Here is a 26,181-nt window from a genome sequence, read left to right as displayed (position 1 = left end):
TGAACTGTGTGAATGTGCAGTGAGTTATGGGAAGCCTCCTGATGGTAGTTGGGAGGCTACTTGTGTATAGGTGCCACGCAGCACTGACACATGAGCATTTAGTCCACTTTTTGGGTGCCCTCATGCCCAAAATCCAGGCTAAGTGGTGGGCTCCCTAAGTGGGCCTGCCGCCACAAGCTGAGCAGCTCCTGGCGGTACACACATGCACTGAAAACTGGGCTGGGCTTGCTTAGCCCGCGTTTTGGTACACATGTGAATAGCTTCACTGGATAGAATGCAACAGCTATCTAATTCAGCAGTAATTCAGCAGCTTTCCCTAGTTGACAGGTGCAGAATTATCAGAAGATGGGTGTTGCATTCATATGTCTCCCTGTACAAACATCTTTTTACTACAGACCCAAGTTTATTATCCTAGTGTGTGAATTTCACAGCCACATTGATTCCTGAATGTATTGTGACATATTTATTCTTTGTTGTGTTGATTAATTGATGATATAAAGCAGGATAAAAGTGCCAAAAGTTAGCTCATTGAATTAGAAAACTTGCTTGATTGTGTACCATGATCCATCTTTCTCAATGGAGATTCACAATAAGGGTTTAATGATAACTTAATGGAAGTTGATGACTTATCTCCTCCGAAAAATGAGCTTGTTGTAAAACTGTCTGTCAGTTAGTTCCAGAGTACTATCCTTCACAAGCCCTTATTTAACACAGCAATATTTGCATGCATACCCTCTCTTCACATTTGCCATTTGTCACAGAGATAGCAAATTACATTCATCAAAATCCATTCATTCTCCCAGTATCGCTGAATACAGGATTATCTTGGCTGTGTCAGCTGCCCTATGACTGGTAACAGTGAAAAATGGAGGTCGACATGCATCTTCAGGAGACAGTGGGTATCAAGCTGAAAAAGATTAATGGAGCTGATGTCATCATGTTTGTATGGCATAAAAATGAATTCTGGAAATTGATGGATATCTTGGTAACAATGAATGAATGTTAAGCTACTCCCCAGCTGCCCCTTTGCTGATGAGTTTTAGTGGCCATCAAAAGAAATATACTGAGATGTTTTATTGAATATAGAAAAGTTTGCTTTGGTCCCTTGGGTTGCTGAATAGTCTCTACTATTGACCAAGTTTGCTGGCAGGAGGAATGCTTCAACATCTGCTGAATGTATGCTATTTGTTAACATTGTTGTATGTTGCGGCCATTTTGCTTTGTGCTGCATCAGGTGGAAGTTTTTTTAATGAAAGCAAGGGTTTATTTATTTATTTATTTATTCACTTATTTTATTTTAATGATTTTTTTAAAAAAGATGAAAGTTTTTAAATGAAAGCAGCAGCATGTAGGGCTGAAAGGGGGATTCCAAGAATCTACTACCCCGTATCTTATTGCCACAGATTATCCCAAAGTTTGGGATTATCCAGAAAACTCTGATTATTGTGTAGGAAGAAAATGAGGTTTGGTTATTTTCTGTATTCCTGCCTCTTGTGATGATAGTAATTCTTTGTGTGGAGAGGAGAGATATTTTTTGACCAACAATTCTTGTCCTTTCTCCAATGAGGAGCACAACAGTTATTAAGATAGAGATAGCATCACTATTATCAAATACTTAATGTTTTCGCTACTATCTCTTAATTATAGCTGGTTAATTTCTCACTCACAAATATGTAGGTTGTACTTTGTAAGTGAACAGTTACTGAAGCTTGGTAAACATACTTTAATACCTATTCACATTACAATGAATCAGCTGCAAAGGAAAGTATGCTACTGGACATACAAAGCACACACCAAAAGGAAACATGGGAATGACCTGTGCAGTTTCTGCATCTGAAATTCTCACACTTCCTTCTTTTTAAAATATTAAACTGAAAGCATGAAAATAGTGAAAACAGTATACACTTGCTTTTCCTCAGCTGACTTCTCATAATATGTAAAGCTGTACAGCAAGAGAAATTACAGGAGCAGGGATATTGACATGTCTCTTAAAAAGTACTGTGTTCCTCATCTGTTCATTCTTGTGTATACTGACAAGAGTAGAGCCGACTTTACCTTTTCCCAAGGTGCCTTCATCAATTCATATCCAGGATAGAAGATGGTTGCTTGTGGGAAACGCAAGAGTCAAAGAGAACTCTAGGCTATTCCCCATGTGATTTTGCTGACTCTGATCTTCCTTGGGAGGAAAACAGTATTCTATTATTCTTCGTGTGAAATGTGTGTGAATGTGTGAGCACCTGCTGTTCAGTAATCCCTTGAAGCCAAGTCTGACAGTCATATGCCACTTTGAAAAAGGTCTGAGCAGGAGCAACTGTACAAGCCATTTCTAGATCTGGTTATATCCCCATGTAACTGCAATCCCAAAATCATTTATCACAAGCAGTTTAGTTCAGTAAATAAGGCATATAATAGACTGTGCATGCGGAAACATGCATTCCAATTACTGCTGCGAGTTGAATATGAAACGAATCCATATTTGCATAACTCTTTCAAACAAGTTGTGCGGAAAATTCTCCAAGAGAGAAGATTTCATGCAAGTTCTTTTGTTTTCTAACATTTTGTTATTGACCTGTGGAGTATTCAGGATGGTGTTAATCTGCTCACAGATATTTCATTTGATCTGGATAATAGCATCCTGCCCTCAGGATTACTGATCAGCCAGTGGGAGTTGTTCTCATGATGTATCACATTTATCTTACTTCATTTCTGAGTACCTTGCCATTCAATATCCTGTTACGGCTATAGATTGTTGTGAAGCTGAAGGACTCCATTTAGATTTTGTGGTCCACATTAATCTTTTAGGTCATAATAAACATAAGGTGATTGTTTTTCCTTTTTGCCTCAATGACTTAATTATATTTCACTGCAGGCAAAAAAAAAATAGTAAACTCTAATGTCAGAACTTTAAAATATAGCTTTTGCTATTGTTTAAAGAGAGAATTGCATAGTAAGGGAATACTATCAACTGTCTGGCAAAAGTGTTCATCATTTTACATCTCATTTTGTTTCACATAATCTTCCCTTTTTTGATTGCTAAGATAGCATGGTCATTTATCATCAGGTTAAGTATTTGTTTCCCACAAATAGCTTTCTCCTATCTGGATCTACTGGGATGGCACATCTATAATAGTGTTTCATTTGAGCAGTGCAGGCATACCATTTTACTGTTCTTGGCTGTTCGGCATGTAAACATAACTCTGCCTGGTTTGACGTTTTCACATCATTTTCCTCATATCCTGTTTGGTGGGATAGGATTACTCCTAAACCCGCATTTACTGGCAGAGAATGATGCTATTCTAGCAGTGAAAAATTATTTTGGTGTCGCAATGGTCTTGCATTGGTGTGAGGCTACTGCTGGAATAACCTTTATGCCAATGAAACTCAGATGGGCCAGAAGGCAAAACAGGATGGAGTTGAGGATGTGTGTTTGTGGCAACACGGTTGGGGGATGTCCTCATTATCCCATGCTTTCTCACAAATCGGCCCCACCTCTGTTTACAGAGTATTATTATGCTTGGAAAAGAGGTGGTATAATTTAAAACTCTCCCCTTCGTGTGAGCTTGTTGTCGTAGCTTAAATTCTTCCTTGTATAGGAGGCCTCCTATCCTCTCCCTTGCTAAATTCTGGTTATAGAGACAAATGTGTTGCTTTCGTATTTGCCACACAAGCACATATGAATTTGCTTGTGTGGAGGTATTGGTCCCGCCATATGACTCCAGTCCTCCTCCTAGGAGGTTCTCCATGCAGGCTTTCTACCCATGGTGCAGTGATGTAGGGATGTGCAGGACATTCCACCTTGAAACAGACCATTCCAAGCGTTCTGAGCTTGGAACAGAACACCCTTTGAAACCTGTTCCGAGGTGGAATGTCCTGACCCTGGTTCAGCCGGCATTTTGGATTCAGTCATTTTGGAGTCAGCACCACTATGCCAATAGTGTATGTGCAGTGTGTGTGGAGCAGCCAGAAGAGTGCCGTTTTGGATATGAATGGCGACCGGAATGGTCATTCCATCAAAACAACCAGCTTGCCCAGTTGTTCCGGTGGAATGCTTCTTGCATTTTGCATTCCATTCTGCACATTTTGCATTCCATTCCATGCTTGGAAGACAACACAAAATGTGTTTCTTGAACACCCCTAACAACTTGTTCAGGGAAGGACACTGCTGCTTTCTGCCATGTGTGTGGAGTTGTGTGTACACAGGGTTGTGAGATGACACAGAACCATTTAACCAATTAGCATATACCAATTGGTGCCTTCCATGCATATATAATATGAGGGCAGCATTGATGAATGGCATTGTGACTGGGTGAAGACATCTATCAGTATTGCTACAACAATATTTGTTTTTGTAGCTATTGATGTGCTGTTGATTATGCTGCTAGCTGAATACAGAAGTGTGACTATGCTGGGCCAGTCTTTGCCCTGGCATAGCTGCCACTTGCTATATAGGGACCACAGAATAGCTATTTCAACGAATTAGCAAATAGATGTGATGTCTAGCCAAACCTCCAAATGTAAACTTTTGAACATTTGCTAGGTTAAAAGAAAAGCAGCCACCCACTCTAAAATAAATTGAAGAAGGACTCATCTGGTGTAATGCTTTGTGTTCAACTGACTACTCTGTAAAGTGATTCTCTGAGCGCACACCCATCTTCAGTAGGAATCTGTTATTTGCATAATTTTTCTGGACCCAACTCTGTAGAAAGACCTGAAGAGAAATATAGGATCCATTTGGGAGATAATACAGGTATTAGTTCAATCTGCTTGAAGAAGTAGGAATAAAAAGTGGGGGAAAGGGTCCAAAGAAGAGCTAGTAGAATGATTATGGCAATAGCACTTAATTTTGAAAAGAATTTTTGGCTTAGGTAGCAGGAGGATGAGCTAGGATAGGATTGCCCACTAGAGAGAGATGCAGTGAAAGAAAAAATGGTGAATATAGGAAGAGAACGTAGGAAGCTGCCATATACTGAGTCAGACCATTAGTCTATCTAGCTCAGACCATTAGTCTATCTAGCTCAGAACTGGCTTCACAGACTGGCAGCAGCTTCTCCAAGGTTGCAGGCAGGAATCTCTCTCAGCCCTATCTTGGAGATGCCAAGGAAGGAATGTGAAACCTTCTGCTTTTCCCAGAGTGGCTCCACCCCCTGAGGGGAATATCTTTCAATGCTCACATGTCTTGTCTCCCATTCATATGCAACCAGGATGGACCCTGCTTAGCTAAGGGGACAAGTCATGCTTACTATCACAAGACCAGCTCTCCACCCTGCTCAATGGTATTTGAGCTTTATTTATTATGTCTTGTTTACACAGTCAGACAGGTGTTGTTTTAGCCTGTTTGCTTTAAATGCTGTTTGTTGTAGTATTTTACCTGTTGTGCACCACCCAGAGCCTTTGGATGGGACAGTATAGAAGTGTAATAAACAAACAAACAAACAAACAGCTATGTATGTTAACCTTAAAACACTAGGGGAAGCTGATTGTGATATGGATGGATGTACTGGAAGGATGCAAAAGCAGGTGGACGCGTGCCTTGAAAACAAAGAGTTGTTTTATTGGGGAGTAAGAGGGGTACAGAAGGTAACAAGAGTAAAGCAAAGATTAGTGCCGAGTGATTAGTTAGAAACAGTCTTCCCATAAGGGAACTCCTGTTTAATGGCTTATGTTGCCCCTAATGCTCATTAACCATGTAGCAGTACTGAGGAAGGAGGACAGAGGCTTGGGAGGAAGGATTTTGAGAGAAAGAGAAAGAAAAGCTGTTTTCATAGCTATCTGGTTTAGGTGGGGTCCTTCTGTCCAAAGATAGCTTGAACATGGGGTGAAGAGGATGGGACCAGAGGGGTGTGTGTGTTTTGTAGCTAAAATGTGCCTGGAGGGCATGTACAGTGAAGAGACAAATGTCTTAGGTACCTGTCCCGTATAAGGAGTGATACTGAGATTTTACTAACCATCAGGCTACATCCTGATGGTCATGGCTTGGGTGCTTCTTTTAACCAAGAGAGTGTTTAGGGAGTTCTTGGCTACAGTGGCATAGCTGTAATAGTTCTGATGGGTCCAAAGAACCCATCGAGCCGTTCAAAGGGGAGCCGATGAGCCTCTGGGAGAAGCCACAGAGCTCTCCACTCCCCGAGGCTGGGGCTCTAGCTGTTGTCCACCTTCAGGTGCCTGCCATGGCCAGCCATCTCCTTTGGTCATGCTTGCCCCCTTGCACACATCTTCCTTCCATTGGCCGGTGCCCCAGCCAATGAAAGGAGGATGAATGTGGCCCTTGAGTGGCCACTACCACTGCTAGCAGCCTCCTTCAGCCATGCTCATCTGGCTGTGTTCATCCTTCTTCCATTGGCAGAGTCTGGCCAATGGAAGGGGGATGGGCAGAGTAAGCAAAGGAAGGAGGGTGGTGCTGCAGGAGCCCTGGGCCGGGGGAGTGGGGAACTCCACGGCCCCATCCTAGGGAAGTTAGTGGGGGTGCGCGCATGTCTGAGTGCATTCCATGAGTGGGAGGGCTAACCGGGTTCTGATCATGGGCTGTTCTCCCCTCACTACGCCCCTGCTTGGCTACAAATAGTGGTCTGAATAGAAATGAGAGTGGGAGATCTCTCCCTCTCACATTATTCACCAGACAAGGATCCGGGCCTCATGATCAGTGAGACCCGGTTTGGGGCGGTGAGTGGGGAGGAAGCCCTGGGCAGCTTGGTCAGCTGCCCACACAATTGCCGACTCCGTGATGGAGCTGGCAGGGTCTAGGAGGAGTGGGGGCCAATTGGCCCCTGCAAGCTCCAGCATGCCCTGCGCAAGTGCGCAGGGCATGCTGGCCAGACCCCCAGAGCCAGGAGGTGCTTTTCGCATCCCCTCCGGGGGTCTCCTCATGAGTAGCCGTGGAGCAGAGCTGCACCACAGCTACTCACAATCAGAAAGCCTGGGTTTGAGGAGTGCTTGCTCCTCAAATCCGGGCTTTAGGGAGGGCTACTTGAGCAGGTTACCCGCTCGTAAACATGATCAACAAAGATCGGTCTAGGCTCTCCTAGCCCGATTTTTGTTGATCGTGAGAATAGCCCCAAGTAGTGAGGAGGAAGAAAACCCTTGAGTTGCCTTATATCCTGGGACTCCATGCAGAGATGGAAAGGAGCTTGCATTCCATTACCTTTTGTTTCTGTTGTATGTGCTAGCTAGTCTTCTCTGATTCTCTGCATATGCTCAGATTCAATTCAGAGTGGCAAATCCATAATCCTATACAATCTTGTAATGACCTGGGGAAAGCCTAATCAGAATGACAATTCTGAATTCAGTGTGCTAAAGCTTCCTTTCCAAACAGGCTAAGAAAAAGATGGCTGAGTTTCTGTTTTGGGTCACATTGAAGCAACAAAATGGCGATATGAGTGGGTGTGGCAACAGGTACGTTAGTTAGCAAATTATAGGACAGAACTGGCAGGTTCTGACCTGGACTGGACTGGACTGGACTGGATGATATTGCAAGATGAAATTTGTGAGCACCCTGAGGCAGAGGGTGGATTCCATACTAATGCCTCAAGGCTGGGATGGCATGAGGGAAGTGAGATGAGCTCTCCTTTAGATGCTGGCACCATTGCCACATTGAAAGGCTGATCTTTTAAGATGCTGGCAGAAGCTTTCTTGACCCTAGTAAAGGGTTGGTCGGAAGAAGCAGGGTTTACTTTTCAGACCAGTATGATAATGTTATACTGGAAGAACTTCATAGATTCACTGTTTATTAATAGTGTAACTGATAAAGAGCTAGGTTTTGGATGTATCAGCCAGGTCCTAAATCACCCAGCTTTGGATTAAGAGATCTTGGTTAGGAGGTTCAGATTTTGGTCAGTGTCAAACGTTCTTTTTTATTGTCAAATCTGATTCAATGTCAAAATCCTTTGTTAATTAAATCCTATCTTTCTTGTTGTGCAGTCTGCTGTCCAATAATTGACAATAATTGAGGGGTAGACTCCAATGAATAGGAAATTTTGCTGCAATGTGTCATTAAAATATTTGAAGTTTTGAGGTGCTTAATAATTTAGCTTGTCACATGTTGTAAACTTAACAGGATGTCTAGAATTAGAAAACATCAGAACTGACCCAGGGCCTATTAAAGTCAATCAAAAGGCTCCCTTTGGCATCAGTGGGCTTTGAACTAAAACTGCTTTAAGCGTGATAAATATGGAGGTTACAGCAAGTTTCTGGTCTTAGCAATTATTTAATGACAAGTACAGTTTCTAAGAGGGGTTTATATAAAAATGATTGTATATATTGTATCTGTTTCTTTCAGTGTTAAGATTATTCATATGATGGGCACAAGCTCTGGAAATTATTGGAGAGGGCTGTAGGAAGAGTAAGTGTTGCTGTATGCTTGTGACCTTAACTATTATTTAAGTATTATTTGGCAAAAAAAAAAGTATCTTCAAATTTGAGAGCCATTTCTCACAAGGTTGAACCCTGTGCTGCGCTGTGCTGTGCTGTGGTTTGCCCAGTTTCAGTGGGGCTCTGGGAGACAAAGCCTTGTTGGAACTCCAGTGACATATGGGAAAGCACACAGGGAGTATTGAGAAGGACACCCAAACTTCCCTGAGCCTCCATGGCACTGGGGCTCAAGAGGACTCAGTTTCCCTTAAAGGAGCCCCACTAGCACTGGGTAAAGTGCAAGCCCGACTAGCACTGGGTAAAGTGCACCACTGCGTGGTGAGAAAGATCACTTCCACATAGTGCCAGGAGGGCTGTGTAGAGTATTTAGCTTTGGCTGAACCTTCACACAGGCCTAATAAAAAATTATTCATAGAGCCCACATGTAGTTTGGCTTTGTCCAAAGGTCCGTAGTTGAAAGTTTTTAGACAGAATTAGTATGATTGTTCAGTCTCAAGTGCCTAAAGACCCTGTTTAATGTTTAGTTTTATTGCCAAGAAAGCACAATATACCATACTCAAGATGGCAGTCAGGAGAGTCAGTGCCAGGGCCTGGAAGGCAGAGGCAATGCCTTATAAAGATCGACGGGAGGCGATTGTGTCGTATTGTTTGGTGATGAGAAAAATATGTATTGGGTCAGTAGAAAGCAAGCTAGCTTTGCTGATTTCTTATTGGCACTGGTAAAACGACATTTCCCAGTCTGTTGGCACCTGTGTCACTGTTGCCTCAAACATCAGAAGGCAGAGGGAGAGACCTCCCTCCTTCCCACTGCTATTGTTGGAGGAGCAGTCAGGGAAGGAGACGGGGAGTGGGTGCTGGTGGGGAGGTCAAAGGCATATGAGTGGTTGGGCGTTCTTTCATAACCCTTCCCCCGGCACAAGAATCTGATCTGGGCTCACTTCTAGCATCTTAGCCCAGCTCCAACAGTGGGAGGCATAAAACATGAGAAAGGGTTCTGCACTGCTCACCTGCATGCCTCTTTGCTCTACAAATTAAACACCTACTCCTGTACTTAATTGGGGGAAACCCAGTCTAAATACAAGGGTCTGCCACTCTCCTTGGTAGCTTGAGTTAAACACCGCCTGTGGTGTTACATCCATTACTCTTCAACTGTATATATAATCTTCAAAAGTGTGTGTGCATGCGTGCATGTGCACGTGCACACCTGCACATGCGCGCACACACACAGCGACTCTGTGATGCTAGTTTTTTCCTAACTCTATGAGGTCTCATGCTGTCCAATGGGAGAGTTTCCTCACATTTTCAAGAAAAGTAATGCATTTATTCTGGGGTTTTAGATTTTTGGGGGTGGTCTGGGCAAAGTCTGGAATCTAGTGCATGTTCCTCTCTATTTTGGTTTGTTCTGGGAATTACATGTCAATCAGTGAGGCCCAAGCAGCTTTATATTATAGATATACACTTTTGAAGCATTTCAGGTATGGATCCGCAACAAAATGCTGCAATATATCCCTGATGTGCCTGTGCTACTTTAGCCTGTGGCTAAGCTTGGTGAAAAAACAAAAGTTAGCGACAAAGATAGGCATCCATACTCTAACTTGCTCCTACTTCATATGCACCCCACCCCTGTTTTCTGCGAGGTTGTGGGGGGGGGCACTGGTGCTCAGTCTCCACTCCTTTTCATTCAATCCTAAAGTTTCAGTGGCTGGTGAGAGGTCAGTTTAATGTGGTGTTCAATATTCGCTGAAATTGGAAAGAGGAATAGGTTATATCTAATGGTGAATGTTGTGCTTATTGTGTGATTGTGAGTTAACAGATTTAGTGCAGAACTTCACCTCCCTTCTTCAGGAGAATTCACACACACATAGTTGTTTTGATGTTACTGGTAGGGATTAACACTCCCCACACCAAAAGCTTAAATGTGTTAGCCTGCTTCCCCCTCCTACACACAAAGATGTGAAATGACTGGTGAGAAAACTAAGGAGTTTAAAGCATCTTTCCCCCTCAGAAGCAGAAGGAGTTGTGACTCTCTTGGGGGAGTATTCTTCAAGCTGAAACATTTCCCACTCTTTTTTGTTCAATTCCTTCATCCACCCCCTCACCACTGAGTTCCATTAGCTCTGCCCACCTGCTTAGCTGTTCTTTGCAACCTGAGCCCATGACCATTCTATCCCATTGACTTACATGGGGGTATGTTTTTGGGAAAGTGGCCCCCTTAGCTCCCCCCCCCACGTCAGATTTTTTGAACCCTTGCATATCTGCGGGTCACCCAAAGTCTTCTGGTACTTCCCACTCCCTTGAGGCTCCAGTTATGTATCTATAAGGAAAATAACATTTTCAGTTCTTTTGGAAATAGATATAAGATGAAGATGTCTTCACATTTTCAAATGTATATATAATATGAAGATGACATGAAAGTGTTCCATCTCTGCAAGAAACTGCACCTGGAAAGACTATCCTGGCCTTCCAAAATACTGCATCTTTCCCAATATGAACTAGACACTCTCCACTAGCCCTGTTAGCAATCTCTTTCCTTTTTCTCCTCTTATTGTCTGAAGAGGATGGCTTTTTTCAAGTACTTACTGCAAATGAGAAAACATGCTTTTTCAAGGTCGTTGCGTCAGTTTCAAATACTGGCTTTACACATCTCATTTGGGGATGGGTCCATGTCAAAAATACACATCCTGCTATGCTATGCAGGATCCTGAACAACCAAGATGCTTGGTTATAAAAGCCAGAAGAGCAGTGTTCCAAACGCAGATAGATTCTGTGAATTACCACAGGCCCCAAAGAAGAAAAGATCAATATGATCCACAGCCTGGAGCTGTGAAGCTGCCTGGTAAGTGAAAAGCTAATGCAATTGAACTTTCTTCTTCCTTTGCTGCAGTGCTCTTCGTTTATGGCCTCTTTGATCTGCCTATTCATAGCTGTGAAGCAAGCAAAATTTAATCAAGCCTGGGGGGAAGGGGAGTAGAAGAAGTGCTTCCAGCACCAGACTCCAAAGAGAGAGCTGTCAGTCAAGGATGAGTCATAATACCTTCTTGTGTTAGCCCCTTTAAGCCTCTTCCTCAGATGACTGGTTCTCTTCCATTTGGCTATGGAAGAACCCGCAGCTTGTAGCAGGACACTGGCTGGTGACTTGATGAGCCTGGTCAGATTAGTGTCTCCATATTCTTGTTCTCCCCTCTGTAAAGGGGCAGCATGAAATGTCTAATCAAGCTGGCATTTCACAGCCACAAGAGAGGGAAGATTTGCTCTGCAGAATAAGAAAGGTATGACAAAAGCTAGTCCCAGGGGTCCTGTAGGGCCTTTGTGAGTTAGCATCCAAGCGATTTCCCCCCCTTTACAATTATATGGCTCCGAATGGAAGTGGCAAAGAGAAGGGATATTTTCCACTGACTAATTTCAAGTGATTTTATCTGGGTCTCTGGGATAAAATATTCTCTGACTGGCAGGATGCTGGAATATGGTTTAATTTCAAATTTACTATCTGCCAACACATGCCATTCAATCAGATAAACACAGGATCTGAGCTGTCATCACAGCATTTTATGCATGCTTAAAAATAGGACACTTTCTTCACACATTTGGAAGGAATTGACTCATATATAGATTATATATGCAGGGGCCACTTAAAAAGTTTCATGAGGATGGAAAAGTCTTCAGTTTCTAGAAAGTTTCCCTCTCATTAGACTGAAGAAGTGTGGAACTTGAAAAAGTTGCTATCGAGTCACAGAATGTGTGCATAACATGGGCATGTGTACATGAAGTCAGCTTGTAAAGTGTGAATGTATGTGGACACTTTTGTCTATTTTGTTTGTAAAATATTGGAGGCTCATTGAATTTAGCAGTTCAATTCGCATGAAGCAAATAGTTCACTGCATGATAACATAAGGAATTAGCAACATACAGAAGAGCTGTAAGTTATTAACAAAAGGCAGCGGTGCTCTAGAAGGGTGGTGGGCGGGGGAGTGATGACAGACCAGGACCTATCTCCAGTGCTTTCCTTTCACTAAAGAGAAAGAAATGTGAAGGAGAGGGGAGATGGCAGCAGCTCCTGCCATACCATTTGTACTACTGGGTGGGGTAAACTCGGTGCTGTGGGGACCATGGGTGGTGACCCCCAGGCAGGTCCCAAGCTCGGGATCTACCCAGTGACCTGCCTAGCAGCTTTCTCACTAGTCCTAAATGCTGCTGCTCATCCTTGTTGCCTAGCATGCATCCCCAGGCAGATGTGGCAGGGGAAGGAGGTGGCATTGTCGAGCCCAGCAGGCCTGATGGGAGCAGTGGTAGATGTACTAGAGAGAGGGAGGGGGGGGAGAGAGAGAGCGAGAGAGAGAGAGAGAATGTGCATTCATGGAAGTTTTTCTGTCCTAAGCTCTCTCTGTTGGCAGAAGGTGCTCTGCATGCAATTGAACTGAATCAGGCAAGGTGGCTGTTGGCCAGAGAGAACATAGAGGTGATGTAAGATGGCTAAACTTCACATACTGATTTAAATTCACCAGCCATCTCTTTGACTACAATCCCCTAGAAACCACAATTATTTACCTTATTCCTAGTAGCATGTACATGTGCCAAGTATTGGTGAGTTGCAGAATGCACCACAGGATGATGAGGCATTGTGTATCACCCACCCATGACCAGGACGGCCGCTCTAAAGTTTGGCCTGTCTCCCTTGGCTGCTTGGGATTCTAGTCTGCCTATCAATGTCAGCATTCCTGCTGCACAGACGTAGATTTCAATTTAAAACATTTATGGTCTGTTTTTCTTTTTTTTAATTCTCCCCACCCCCACCCCTTTTTAATACATTCCTTGAAACTTTTGCTGTAGCATAATCTGCTAGGAATCCTTGTTAATAACTAGTAGTTGTGTCAACCCCTGCCTTGGTCAAAGAAGTGCCTTTTAAAGCAGTGTTTTTCTTCTATTGAGCCAGGTGGAGAGCAACAGCAGTGTGTAGCCTCCCAGTGGCTAGTGTCTTCTTAGTTTGTCTTTCTAGACTGTGTGGGCCATTCTAGAACCGTCTTCTCATTCTTTTAGCTATGTAAGCTACTTTAGGAACTTCTTTTGGTGAAAAGCCGTTTATACATGTGCTAAACAACAACAGTAATAATACAATTATAATATGACTATATTAATAGCTTGGTACTGTTTGTGACTGGATCTACTTGACTTTTTCTTCTGTACAGACAATTTTATTTGCTGTGCTGCCTGCTGCCTGGCTGACTTCGGCTGCTCTTTTTGTTGTTTTCTCTTTCATTTCTAGACTAAGAGTAGGAAGACTTTTATTGATAGTGATGATGACTACACATGCCTTTCAAAAATAGTAAACGTTCCTGCAGAGAGACATTTTCAATGAGGCTGTGTGGAGGATTCTTGCTTTTATCTGTTCACTGTATTATGTACCTGGCAGATGTCTGTCTTATGACTCACCATATGTTAGATCCTGGTACTCAGCTGGAGCATCCTAGTCTAAAGTGCGTCATGCTCAAGGCTGGCTTGCACAAATGGTTGACTGTTATCAAAGTATGCAGTCAGGGGCATAGGAAGTTTGGAGTGGGACCAGGGTAAGACATAAAGATGGGCTTCTGCCCCCACTCGCTCCTCTCCATGATTTTGCTGCAGAAGAATGAAAGAGACATGATAACAAACACAACATTCTCAGACATCTCCCCCACCCCCTCCTATGGAAATAATATCACAAACACCTGAATATATAATCCGTGGAGAGGGCTGAGACGAGTCTTCAGATCAGGAGCCAACAGTGTGCCAGTGAGTGGGCAGGTGGGAGGGGGAGAAGGGCAAGCAAGCTATTGCCGGGCCAGTGGACCGCCCCCTCCCTCAAGGGATCAGGGACATTTGTTCCTCTACTCTGGTTTCAATCATAGTTATGCCCCGGGATGCAGTGCCAAACTAGGTTTACAAATGCAGTCCTGTAAGTACGTCTCTATTTATTTAGCACCACCATTGTATATGGTAATTGGCAGAATAACGAAAGTAAAAAAGACAGGCTCCTGCTTCAACAAGCTGACAATCCAAGTTTTAGCACAGAGGGGAGCAGTTCACAAGCAAAGGTAGCAGGGGAAATCGCATGCCCAAATGCAGTTACAATCACCTAGCCTTAAGTTCAGGAATAGATGAGGACTGAGGAACTGAGAATCAATGGCAAAGATGGGTTTTGAGGGGGATTTGAAAGAAGAAGAGAGAAGTGGAACCATATAGGTGTTATTTAAAGCATTCTGCTCTCACAAGTTCCCTTACCACGTCAAAGCTCATGTTTCTTCCTCAGTTTATTTATCCACTAATATGTTTATGATGATCACGTTCAGTAACATGCATAAATATATCACACCACTAAACACCCCGCAGTTCTTTTTCTGTGGCATACTAGCATTCTGTGTTACTTGAAATGATGTCCTCTCATGTACAATATGTATGTACCCATGATTAACATACCTGGGTGGAAGAACTCTGTGGACTTTGATATATTCCAGATCTGTACACACACACACACACACACACACACACACACACACACACACACACTGTGTCACTCTCTTGCACACACTCTCTCTCTAAATTACAACCCAATAAATGTTCCTTAAGAAGACCACTCTTTAAGAGGCCTTCCCTGGTCCCCTTCGTGATGGATAGTTACAGACCAATCTCCAATCTCCCTTGGTTGGGCAATGTGATTGAGAGGGTGGTGGCCAACCAGCTCCAAGCAGTTTGGGAGGAAACTGATTATCTAGACCCTTTTCAAACTGGCCTTAGAGCTGGCTATGGGGTTGAGACAGCCTTGGTTGGCCTGATGGATGACCTTTACTGGAGAACCGACAGAGGGAGTGTGACTCTGCTGGTTCTTCTGGATCTCACGGCGGCATTTGATACCATTGACCATGGTATCCTTCTGGATCGCCTGGGAGAATTGGGGATAGGAGGCACTGCTTTGCATCACTCCTATCTCTCAGGCAGATTCCAGATAGTGGAGCTTGGTGACAGTTCGGAAACTTCAGTTAGTTCAAAATGCGGCAGCCAGATTGGTCTCTGGGGCAACCCGGAGAGACCATATTATGCCTGTCTTAAAATAGTTACACTGGCTGCCGATATGTTTCTGGGCAAAATACAAAGTGCTGGTTATTACCTTTAACGTGCTGAATGGCTTAGGTGCGAGTTATCTTAGAGAGCACCGTCTTCTGCATGATCCACACCACACGTTAAGGTCATCTGAGGAGGTCCATCTCCAGTTACCACCGATGCATCTAGTGGCGACTCAGAGGCGGGCCTTCTCTGTAGCTGCTCCTGGGATATGGAATGCACTTCTGGCAGAAATCTGTAATTTGAGTTCATTGTTGTCTTTCAGGAGAGCCCTTAAAACCTATCTGTTTGGCCTGGCCTTCCAGGGTTTTTAAATTGTTGTAAACTGTTTTAAACTGTTGTTTTAAATGTTTGCCCTGGGTTTTTTCCAGGTTTTTTTCCCTGGGTTTTCCAGGGTTTTTAACTGTTTAAATCTTTAATTGGCTTTATTCTGGTTTTATAATTTTGATTTTAATTGTTAACTGGTTTTAATTGTTTTTATTCTGTTGTAAACCGCCCTGAGCCATTTTTGGAAGAAAATCTATATAGAAATAGAATGAATGAATGAATGAATGCACTATTTTACCACTTGTTTGGAGTCTGAAAAAGCTCTGTATTTATAGCAGTGTAATACAAAAATTGTATTACTGATACTGAAATGTGAATATTTCTTTTCATACAGATGGATCGTGTCATTTTTTGTGTATTTTTGGAGGTGGACTACAAAATTTACAAGAAGAAAATGAATGAATTTTTCCCTGCAGGTATGTTTGCTTTTTTGTTTGAAAAAGAAACACATACTACTTCAGATATTGTCTGTGCACAGATAAAGAAATATATAGCGATGGATAGTTCTAAATAACTTTTCAATCAAAATAGCAGTGGTGTACAAAATGTGAAAAATCATACACATGTGGGTTTATTTCAGGGGCGGAGCCACCATTGTGCAAATGGGTTCAAATAACCTAGGCCAACAATGAAAAGGGCTGCTGAAATTCGCAGGGGTGTGTGGGCTCTGGAAGAGCCCCGAGAGAACTCCCCCCACCCATATCAGTGCTCTGGAGAGCCCCGAGCAAGTGCTCCCCCTGTCTTTTCAGGTAGCATTTGCTGCCTGACAGCCTTTGTTTCCCTTTCTGACAGCTTTTATTTCACTTTCCCTCCAGCGAGGGAGAGAAAGTAAAATAGATGCTGTCAGGCAGCAAGCACTGCCTGAAATGACAGGGGGAGAGCTCACAGGCTCTCTGGAGCTTAAGGTCACACCACTGTGTGCGTGTCACCATGCACAAAGGGGTGTGGCCTTGAGCTCTGGAGAGCCTGAGTGAGTTTCTCCCCTGTCGTTTCAGGCAGCGCTTGCGGCCTGACAGCATTTATTTCACTTTCTCTCCCCCACTGGAAGGAGAGAAAAGGAAATAAAGGCTGTCAGGCAGCAAGTGCTGCCTGAAAGGGACAAGGGATGGCTTTTTCGGGCTCTCTGGAGCCCGGGCACGGGCGGAGGGAGTTCGCTTGGGGCTTTTCCGGAGCCCGAGCCATGCTCCATGTGCATGACATCACGTGCACAGGATGTTGCTAGAGGGGCTGCAGGGCGGGGCCGTACCCAGTCCAGCATTCAGCTGGCTCCGTGCCTGGTTTATTAATTTATTTGACATATTTATATCCCGCCCAAAACTTACATCTCTGGGCAGCTCACAATAAAATACAAATTACCACAACAAAAAGGCTAAAACAACTATAATTTACAATTTAAAACAATGTTAAAAATTATCAAAACAGTATCTAATTAAAAGCCTCAGCGAACAATTGTGTCTAGACAGGCTTTTTAAAAGTTGTCAGACATGGGGAGGCTCTTATTTTGGCAGGGAGCACATTCCAGAGTTTTGGGGCAGCAATGGAGAAGGCCCATCCCTGAGTAGCCACCAGACAAGCCGGTGGCAACTGCAGATGAACCTCACTTGATTATCTCAATGGGCAGTAGGGTTCATAGCAAAGAAGATGTTCTCTTTAATACCCAGGGCCTAAACTGTTTAGGGCTTTACAGGTTATAACCAGCACCTTATACAGTGCTTGGAAACATATTAGCAGCCAGTGTAGCTCTCTCAATACTGGAGTGATATGGTCTCTCCAAGATGACCCAGAAACCAACCTGGCTGCTGCAATCTGCACCAACTGTAGTTTCCGGACTACATACAAAGGCAGCCCCACATAGAGCATATTGCAGTAGTCAAGGCTGGAGGCTTGACTCCACCATTCTGAGGTTGTTGATCTCTAGAAACGTACACAGCAGGAATATCAGCCGAAGCTGAGAGGGTGATCAAATGTGACTTTGTTTTATGCATGTGTTAAAACAAACAGTTGCAAATGAATTTTGTTTGTTTTTATTTTTTTGTTTTACATAGCTCCTTTAGTTTTCAAAATATTGCTATGCATAGTTGAACAAGTGAGACCATAGCCATTTTGATGACTGTGTATGATAACAATACAAATAAATAAATCGAACAAATAAATAAATACATATGAGAATTTACGTTCCAGGTACTAAAGGTACAACCATATTCCTTTTTATTTTTAATTGTAAACCACCCTGAGCCATTTTCGAAGGCCTGTATAAAAAACTGAATAAATAAATAAATAATAAATATTCTGCTAAAAGGTAGCAATGGGCATATTTCATCCTTCCTGTCCTTGGCCACAAAGTGTGAAAGTAATTTATTCGTCCTCATTCTGCCTCTCTCTTGCACACACACACACACACACACACACACACACACACACACACACACGAGACCAGTTCAGATGTTTATACAGAGCATCCTAATTGTTCTCCACAGCTGTGTGGAGAAAGAAACATCTGATCTTGTGCATCGTGAGATATAGCCGCTGTTTTTCAATAGAGATTTATGTGAACATTTACTAACCCAGTGACTGACAGATTCTTATTGCATAAGCTATTTGCATATTAACTCTCTAGTATGAAATACTGGTAGCTTCCACAGTCTTTTCTGTCTCTTTTCCCGAATCCCTAAAAAATCCCTTAAATCCCTCTTTGACACCATGGGAAGACTGTGGACTTCAGAGGGATTAGATATAATTCACCTTGAGGCTGAAAGCAGAGTAATGATATCTCTTGCGGTCCAACTTTTCCCATGCATTTCCTCTGATCTCACTCAGCTTCACTCACATTGGTCTGGAGCCCTGCTGCATTCCCCCATAAAAACATAAGATTGAAATGGATCACCCTTACCACTAAGCAGCTCTCCTCAAACCACTTTGGGAATGTCATATTCTATAATTCAAGGAGGGATCCTTTTTTAATGTAGTTAAATTCTTGGATCTGTTTCTCGATTACACCATGCTCCCTTTAAAAGTTCTGCAAGTGCAAGTGGCATGTGCACACAGCAACTTGGTGTGCTTACACCTACACACTGAAATCTATCACTGGAGAAGCAGGCATGGCCAGTGCAAGCAAAGATTCACTCAGGCCTTGTAATAGAGGTAGGGAGATGCGTGCTTATTTCCAAAGGCCAAAATTTTCCAGCCATCATCTTCCTTCAGCCATCCTGCAAATACTGCGTGGAGGAGATAACTGAGAGAGGAAGTGTGGTTCCTCACCCCTCTTCCAATCCCTTTTTCCATATTTGGCCTGAGGGCCCACAAAAACCTTGAACTAGCCTTGAGTATGATAAATGTTTCCTTTGAGTTGGGGCAGGGGCAGTGCTGAGAGAAGGAAACCAGCCATGTAGACTGCATAGCCTGCTCTTGTTCATGGGTGGAAGGGCTGTATATAGCGAAGCACTTTGCAGATTTGTATGAAGCAGCACATCCCCTTCCTTGAATAACAGCCAAGTGAGTTCACCCATAAAAAGAGATTAAGAAGACCTACTTTGCTGCCAGAGTGCTAGAGTGCCAGAATAAACATAAATGAAAATCAAACCTTTAATCCTCACATGAACTCTCAGTTGCTAGTGCCTATTCAGTCATTTACTGTGCCCAAAAGAGCTTTGTCGTTGCTTCTGTCTATTCTTTTAGACATTTCTGACATCTCCATATTGGGATACTGCAGTGATATCTGAAGGCACAAGCTGAAAGTTATAAAGTTTAGATTTGTCACTCCAGATAGGGGCTAATGGTGCATTCCGACACATAGTCAGGACAATTAAAGCATGGCAGAAGGATTTTTGTCTCCAACATTTCAATCTAAGTTATATATGGAGTGGTTATTTTAATGTGCCTCAGTGACTGTGAGGTCAGAACTAATAGCATTAATTATTGTGAGTTCAGAACTAATTAATTTATAATAAAAAGCATGATCTTGTATATATGCCTTAAGGCTGAAGTTGCTATCATTTCAGCACAGAATTATCTACCACTTAATTTAGGACATGTTTTTATTCCCAAGTAATGACGTGTAAAAACTACCAAGTTAAAAAAAATCCACTAACAGCAGTCATACTAGCCACTGAAGGAGTAGAAAATAGCTAAAGGAGTAGTTAGCACAGGCTAGAGAAAAGATTGCAGAAATCTAATGATAGCAAAGGCAGCAGATACAGCAGACAATGAAAGAGGAAACATTGCCTTGAAGGTCATAGGAGTTAGAGTAGAATGGAGTGGAATGGACAAAAACTTGAAGAGAATGTGAGGACAAGAAGCAGATGCAGCAGATCTATACATCATGCCTGAGGAATGTGGAGAATAAAATATAAGATAATAGGTCAATGGAGGGTACTCTTCTAGAGGATGAAACAGAAATAACTCTGCCTGAAAAGAAAGGGGAGGGACAAAGGACATGAACAAGAGAAGGCCAAACTACATGTCATGTCAAGCACATATACTTTTGTATATACTCAAAAAATAATAATGGATATTTTCACAACATTGAAAGTGTTTGGATTTTGTCACAATAATGCATAGGTTGGATTCTTCTCATGAACAAGAGTTTTGATAGTGCTGTATGTTTTGGGAGTGTTATCAATTCCTATTGCTATTATTACCATTATTTTTGCACGGTCTCACCCAAGCACATAGTTTGGCCATTAAATGTTTGTTTGTTGATGCTCTTTTTAAAAATCGGCTGAGGGATTGGGATGACAGTGGGAGTAGAGAGAGGCTTTTAACTCTTCTCCTCTATAATGATCAGAGGCTTCTTTGGCTGTGGTGTCATCTCATATGGATTAAAATAATAATAATAATAATAATAATAATAATAATAATAATAATAATAATAGCGAGACTCACAAGGGGCAAACTACATTTACTTTGAGACAGAAATATGCCAATTCCATCTAAGTTTGAAAACACCTCAGTTACTAACATGTAGACCTCTGGCTTTTTATTCAAATATCAGAATGCGAAAGGAACATGTCAAACACGGCTTACAATTGCAGTATAAGGCAGGCCACCCTCAGTATCTTGCCAGGACTGTGTATCAGCCATGAGCACTTCTGAAGGGATTTGTAGCATAATTGTTTCAAAGCGAGGCCATGGTTTGTGTACCTCATTGGAATCATTATGGTGGCAATATTCCTAGAGCCAGAGTAGACTCATTATTGCTCTAAAGTATAGATTTTTTTTCTCCAATAGCTTATAAGAACAAATAAGAGAGGAGGCCACTGTAAGGTCATGCCATTGGTACACCCATGTACACAAATTAGGCATGAAAGAGGATCATTGAGAGCCAGCTGTTCAGCTCTTTGTAGTTGTCACAAATATAGGGCATATTGTCGTCAAACCTTCAGCTCCTGCTCCATGCTAGCTCACTTATCCATCCTGGATTCTGCGTAACAATACACCATACTCAAGTCTGTGGATAGTGTAGCACTTCTGTCTTGAACAGTGTTTTATGGTACTATTGTCATAATGCTAAGGAAGTATATATAGAAAAATGCACTTAGTGGTAGCTGTAGACATGATGCCAACAGTATTTTCTGTGATGACCAAGTGCAGAATGCGTGTGCAATTTCGTAATTCTTACAGGAGATTTAAAAATAAACAGGAATAGATGCAAGTGGAAACTCAGAGCTCTTGTTCTTAGAAATAATAACATTAGCCTTCAGTCATTCAGTCTTGGGGGGCAGGGTGGAGGGGGAGTGAGAAAGCAAAAAAGCTGCAATGGCAAAGCACTCAGCCTCAACAAAATACTACTATGGATATTTATATACCACTCTTCAACCAAAGTTCTCAAAGTGGTTTATATAAAAATAAATAAGTCAGTAAGAAAGAAAGATGGTCCCCTGTCCCAAAGGGCTCAGAATCTGAAAAGAAACATAAAGCAGATACCAGCAAGAGCCACTGGATGAATGCTGTGCTGGGGTTGGATAGGGCCAGTTGCTTTCCCCCTGCTAAATATGAGTCAAACATCAATCCATTTTTCAAGGATGTTTGAAGTACCACTTAATTCACTTCCCAGCAAACCCGTCAGATACTACATTGGCACTGAATGTGGTGACCGGGATCATGCAATGTGAATATCAAAAGCAGAGTGATGAATCAGCACTTGACCAAATAGAAGATGACTTCACTAGGGTGGACATATGTTATTAAGAACATAAGCAATAGCAATAGCAATAGCACTTACATTTATATACCGCTCTATAGCCGGAGCTCTCTAAGCGGTTTACAATGATTTAGCATATTGCCCCCAACATTGTGGGTACTCATTTACTGACCTTGGAAGGATGGAAGGCTGAGTCAACCTTGAGCCCCTGGTCAGGATCAAACTTGTAACCTTCTGGTTACAGGGCGGCAGTTTTACCACTGCGCCACCAGGGGCTCTTATGTTCTTATAAGAACATAAGAACAACCCTGCTGGATCAGGCCCAAGGCCCATCTAGTCCAGCATCCTGTTTCGCACAGTGGCCCACCAGATGCCGCTGGAAGCCACAGACAAGAGTTGAGGGCATGCCCTCTCTCCTGCCATTACTCCCCTGCAACTGGTTCTCAGAGGCATCCTGCCTTTGAGGCTGGAGGTGTCCCACAGCCCTCTGACTAGTAGCCACTGATAGACCTCTCCTCCATGAAGTTATCCAAACCCCTCTTAAAGCCATCCAGGTTGTTGGCTGTCACCACATCCTGTGGCAGAGAGTTCCACAAGTGGATCACACGTTGTGTGAAAAAGTACTTCCGTTTGTTGGTCTTAGACCTCCTGGCAATCAATTTCATGGAGTGACCCCTGGTTCTAGTGTTGTGTGAGAGGGAAAAGAATTTCTGTCTCTCCACTTTCTCCACACCATGCATGATTTTATAGACCTCTATCATGTCTCCCCGCAGTCGTCTTTTTTCTAAACTAAAAAGCCCCAGGTGTTGTAGCCTTGCCTCATAAGAAAGGTGCTCTAGGCCCCTGATCATCTTGGTTGCCCTCTTCTGTACCTTCTCTGAAAGAGCTGAAAGAGTCGCCATTTGCTGAACTTCTCTCTGATATGTCATGATTAAAAGCATGAAAGCCCTTTTCAAGGCATGTATCAAGAAGAAGGGGCAGGATAAAAGTGAAATTTCCTAGGAAACAACTTGTATACTATAAGGCAACAGAGAGAAATAGGACAGGTGACAACTGAATATTTCATGACACTTCAGCAAGGGACTTTTCAGATTCATAATTAGTCTTTAGGCTTAGCCATTGTCATGCCTCATGATGGCAACTTCATGTCACATTATGATGTCCTCAGGCAATAGTGTCATCAAGTTCTCCATGGCAGTTGTGGTCTGTACAATCTGTTTCCACACATCTTAATCCCTTCCTTCAAATTCAAATTTTAAAGGGGTGAAAACCCAATCATAACTCCCAGCAAAGAAGTCAAGGTCTTGAATGGACTTGAAAAAATATTCCTAGAGGAGGTTCCTTAACAATACAAGTACAGCATGCAGACATTGATAAGAGTATTTGCTTGTTCTGTGATAATTCTGAAAACTTGCATTCTCCGGGGTTTTGCTCCAGCAGCTTTCACCAGCACAAAATTTGCATATTTTTTAACAGGAGTAATAGCAAACCTGAGGAAAATGAACATATTTCCAAATGATTCTATTTTGTCTTCCCTTTTTGTTCCCTTTTCTTTGCTCTTTTGTGAATGGTTCTCTTTGTTCAGCTTCTTCCCTGTGATTTGCATATAAAGACAGTTACAATTATTCTGTGCTGTCAAGATATACCCTATCTCCAAGAGAACCTGCAGTTTTGCACAATGAATGTGGCTGCATGGTTCCATGTCAAAGAGCAAGGCCACTGTGCTGGCTTCTGGAAATATCTTTCTGACATTCAGATTATATTCAGAAGGGATTCATGAATGTTGTGCTGTATTGTTGAAGTGTTATTTCATATTGTACATGTTCATAAAATGGAAAAGGGAGACATCAATATTATCCCTGCCTTCTTTGGGTTTTTGAATTGATCGGGCCATATCCTAATAATCATAGGAATGGCGAAAAACTTCTGCAACGAGAGGTTCAGATACAGAGAAGGATTTTTTAATGGGAACTCTGTGTTCTGAAATATATCCCCTTAAACACACACAGACAATAATACCTAGGCAGGATATTGGTTCATGGTGTATGGCACACTGTTTATTCTTAATTCAAACCTCATGCATTCATAAACCAGAAAAAACAAATTCCAGATCCTTGAGGTAGCCAAGTGATAATGAAACAAATGTAATGTTGCACTCTAGTGCTTTACAGTAAGTGCAGTATAGATGTAGGGGAAAGGTCCTATTATTCTGCATAAATAATCAGGGCTGTCCCTAGGAGGATGTGGGTTGAGAGTGAATCAGCACGTGCGGGGCCTCCTTAACATTTAATATCATTACAGAATCTTACTGATGGATGACATACAGTGTAAATAGTGCGAGTGAGGTTTTTGGACATGTCCAACCAGCTTGGACATATAGAGCATTTGTAAGAGGCGGGGGAATAAAAATAAAAGCACAACACATACTTCACAGTTCTCACTCAGACCTTATGTATTGCAAACCAACTTGAGCATAGGGCATTTAGAAATACTAGTGGGCCTGAGAGCAGAGCATCTGCGCCTCTAGTTGGGCCCAGCTGTCCCCCCACCACGCTGGCATGCCTGGCTTTCTGGTTGGCCTGCCAGCCGACTGGCTGCTCCCACCCGCTTCTCGCCCACTTCTTGGCTCCCTCCCCCACTTTCTCACCATTCTGCCTCCTGCCTCCTCCCAGCGGCCAGGCCAGGGCCCACCGCTGCCCCCTCCTCACCCCGGCATCCCGCCACCACCTCACCCTGGCGTCCTACCACTGCTGCCCCTGCTTCTCAACTCCTACTTGGCCCCCTACTTTCTTGCTGTCCCTCCACCGCCTTCCACCTTCTCCTCCCGTTGGCTAGGCCTGGGCCCGCCGCTGCCTGCTCCTCATCCCGGTGTCTTGCCGCCAGTGCTGCTTCACCCTGGCATCCCTCCCCCTCCTCCTCCTCCTCACCCCGGTGTCCCGCTGCCACCTCCCCCACACCCAGGGCTGGGCCGGGCTGGGCCTGCTGCCACCGCCACCCATCCTCTTTCTCAGTAGGACTATGCCCACCTCCTGTCCTCCTTCTCAGGGCGGCGATGGTTGCCAGTGCTCTCTGCGTGGCTGGAACTCTTGTGCATGTCTCCCCCTCTGTCAGCCAATCGCCTCCTTTCTGCCACATCCCCATGCATCCCATCTATGAGAATTAATTATATAGATATTATATATTATTTGTTTATTCCAGATGTTTTTGTAATTTTCTGCCATGAAACAAGCCACTTATAGGACATTGATGGCTTTTAATATATAAAATTTAAAAAATATTAAAAACCAACAATTTGTCTGATCCACTTTAAATATACATAGCCCTCCCACCTGCCATACATCTCTGATCAATACCAAAGTCCTATACGAAGGCATTTCAGGTGATCTAAAGGCTGGGAAGAGGATGACCAGCAGCAAGGTGGATGGACTCAATTACGACAGCAATGAATGCACTACTGAGAGACCTTAAAGGCCAAGCTGAAGACAGATCTCTATCTATGTGGTCACTAAGAGTCGCCACTGACTTGAGGGCACTTAATCAATCCATCAAAGGCTGGGGAATAAGTGTGGGGGGGTGTTAATCCTTTTTTATGAAGGCAAAGGGCAGATTCCTCCATATGGGAGTGGAATAATGGTCTGGAGGGGGGAGGCTTCTGTTCCAGACAATTTTCAAATTTTCTGCCATGAAACAAGCCACTTATAGGACTTAATTTAATTTTATTTATTTATTTATTTATTTATTTATTTATTTATTTATTTATTTATTTATAAGATTAAAAATCAAATTGAAATGGATTGTGCAAATTAAATATTCAGTCTTCCCAATCTGCCCTACATCTGTGCTTGATATCAAAGCCCCATGGCAAGCTATTCCCTATATATTTGTGGGGAGGATAACCACAAAAAGGAAAACACATTATACCTCCGTTACTAGGTCTGAGGACTGTCAGCAAGCACAGGCAGGGCAGGGCAGGGCAGGGCAGGGCAGGAAAGAGGGTCTGCACAGCACTGTGGTGGGCATAGGCAGCCAGAGCTGGCCACTCTGCCTCCTTTCTTCCTTCCCTGCTGCCTGCAGGGAGGACTGGAGTGTCAACACTCTCATCATCACCTCCTTTCCATCACACTTCCTTCGCCTGTCTACCAGCCTGTCTACCAGCCTGTCTACCAGCCTGTCTACCAGCGGGCACTTGGGAGCTTCAAGTGCCTGTCTACCAGCCTGTCTACCAGCCTGTCTACCAGCGGGCACTTGGGAGCTTCAGG

At 43.1% G+C, this 26,181-nt stretch overlaps 1 protein-coding gene across 5 annotated transcripts in view; it reads left to right on the top strand.

The window, feature by feature from the left end:
* MACROD2 (mono-ADP ribosylhydrolase 2) overlaps nt 1–26,181 on the top strand; it is a 1,527,488-nt gene that overhangs the window by 1,292,456 nt on the left and 208,851 nt on the right. For all 5 annotated transcript variants that reach the window (XM_053284588.1, XM_053284587.1, XM_053284586.1 and 2 more), the window contains one exon: nt 16,118–16,199. In XM_053284588.1, the coding sequence (XP_053140563.1) occupies nt 16,118–16,199 (82 nt within the window). The remainder of the gene's footprint in view (nt 1–16,117; nt 16,200–26,181) is intronic.

The sequence above is a fragment of the Hemicordylus capensis genome, chromosome 1 (genome assembly GCF_027244095.1).
Source record: "Hemicordylus capensis ecotype Gifberg chromosome 1, rHemCap1.1.pri, whole genome shotgun sequence".
In the NCBI taxonomy this organism is placed as follows: Eukaryota; Metazoa; Chordata; class Lepidosauria; order Squamata; family Cordylidae; genus Hemicordylus; species Hemicordylus capensis.
Note: the sequence above shows the minus strand (reverse complement) of the source record. Positions and strands in the feature narration are given on the sequence as shown.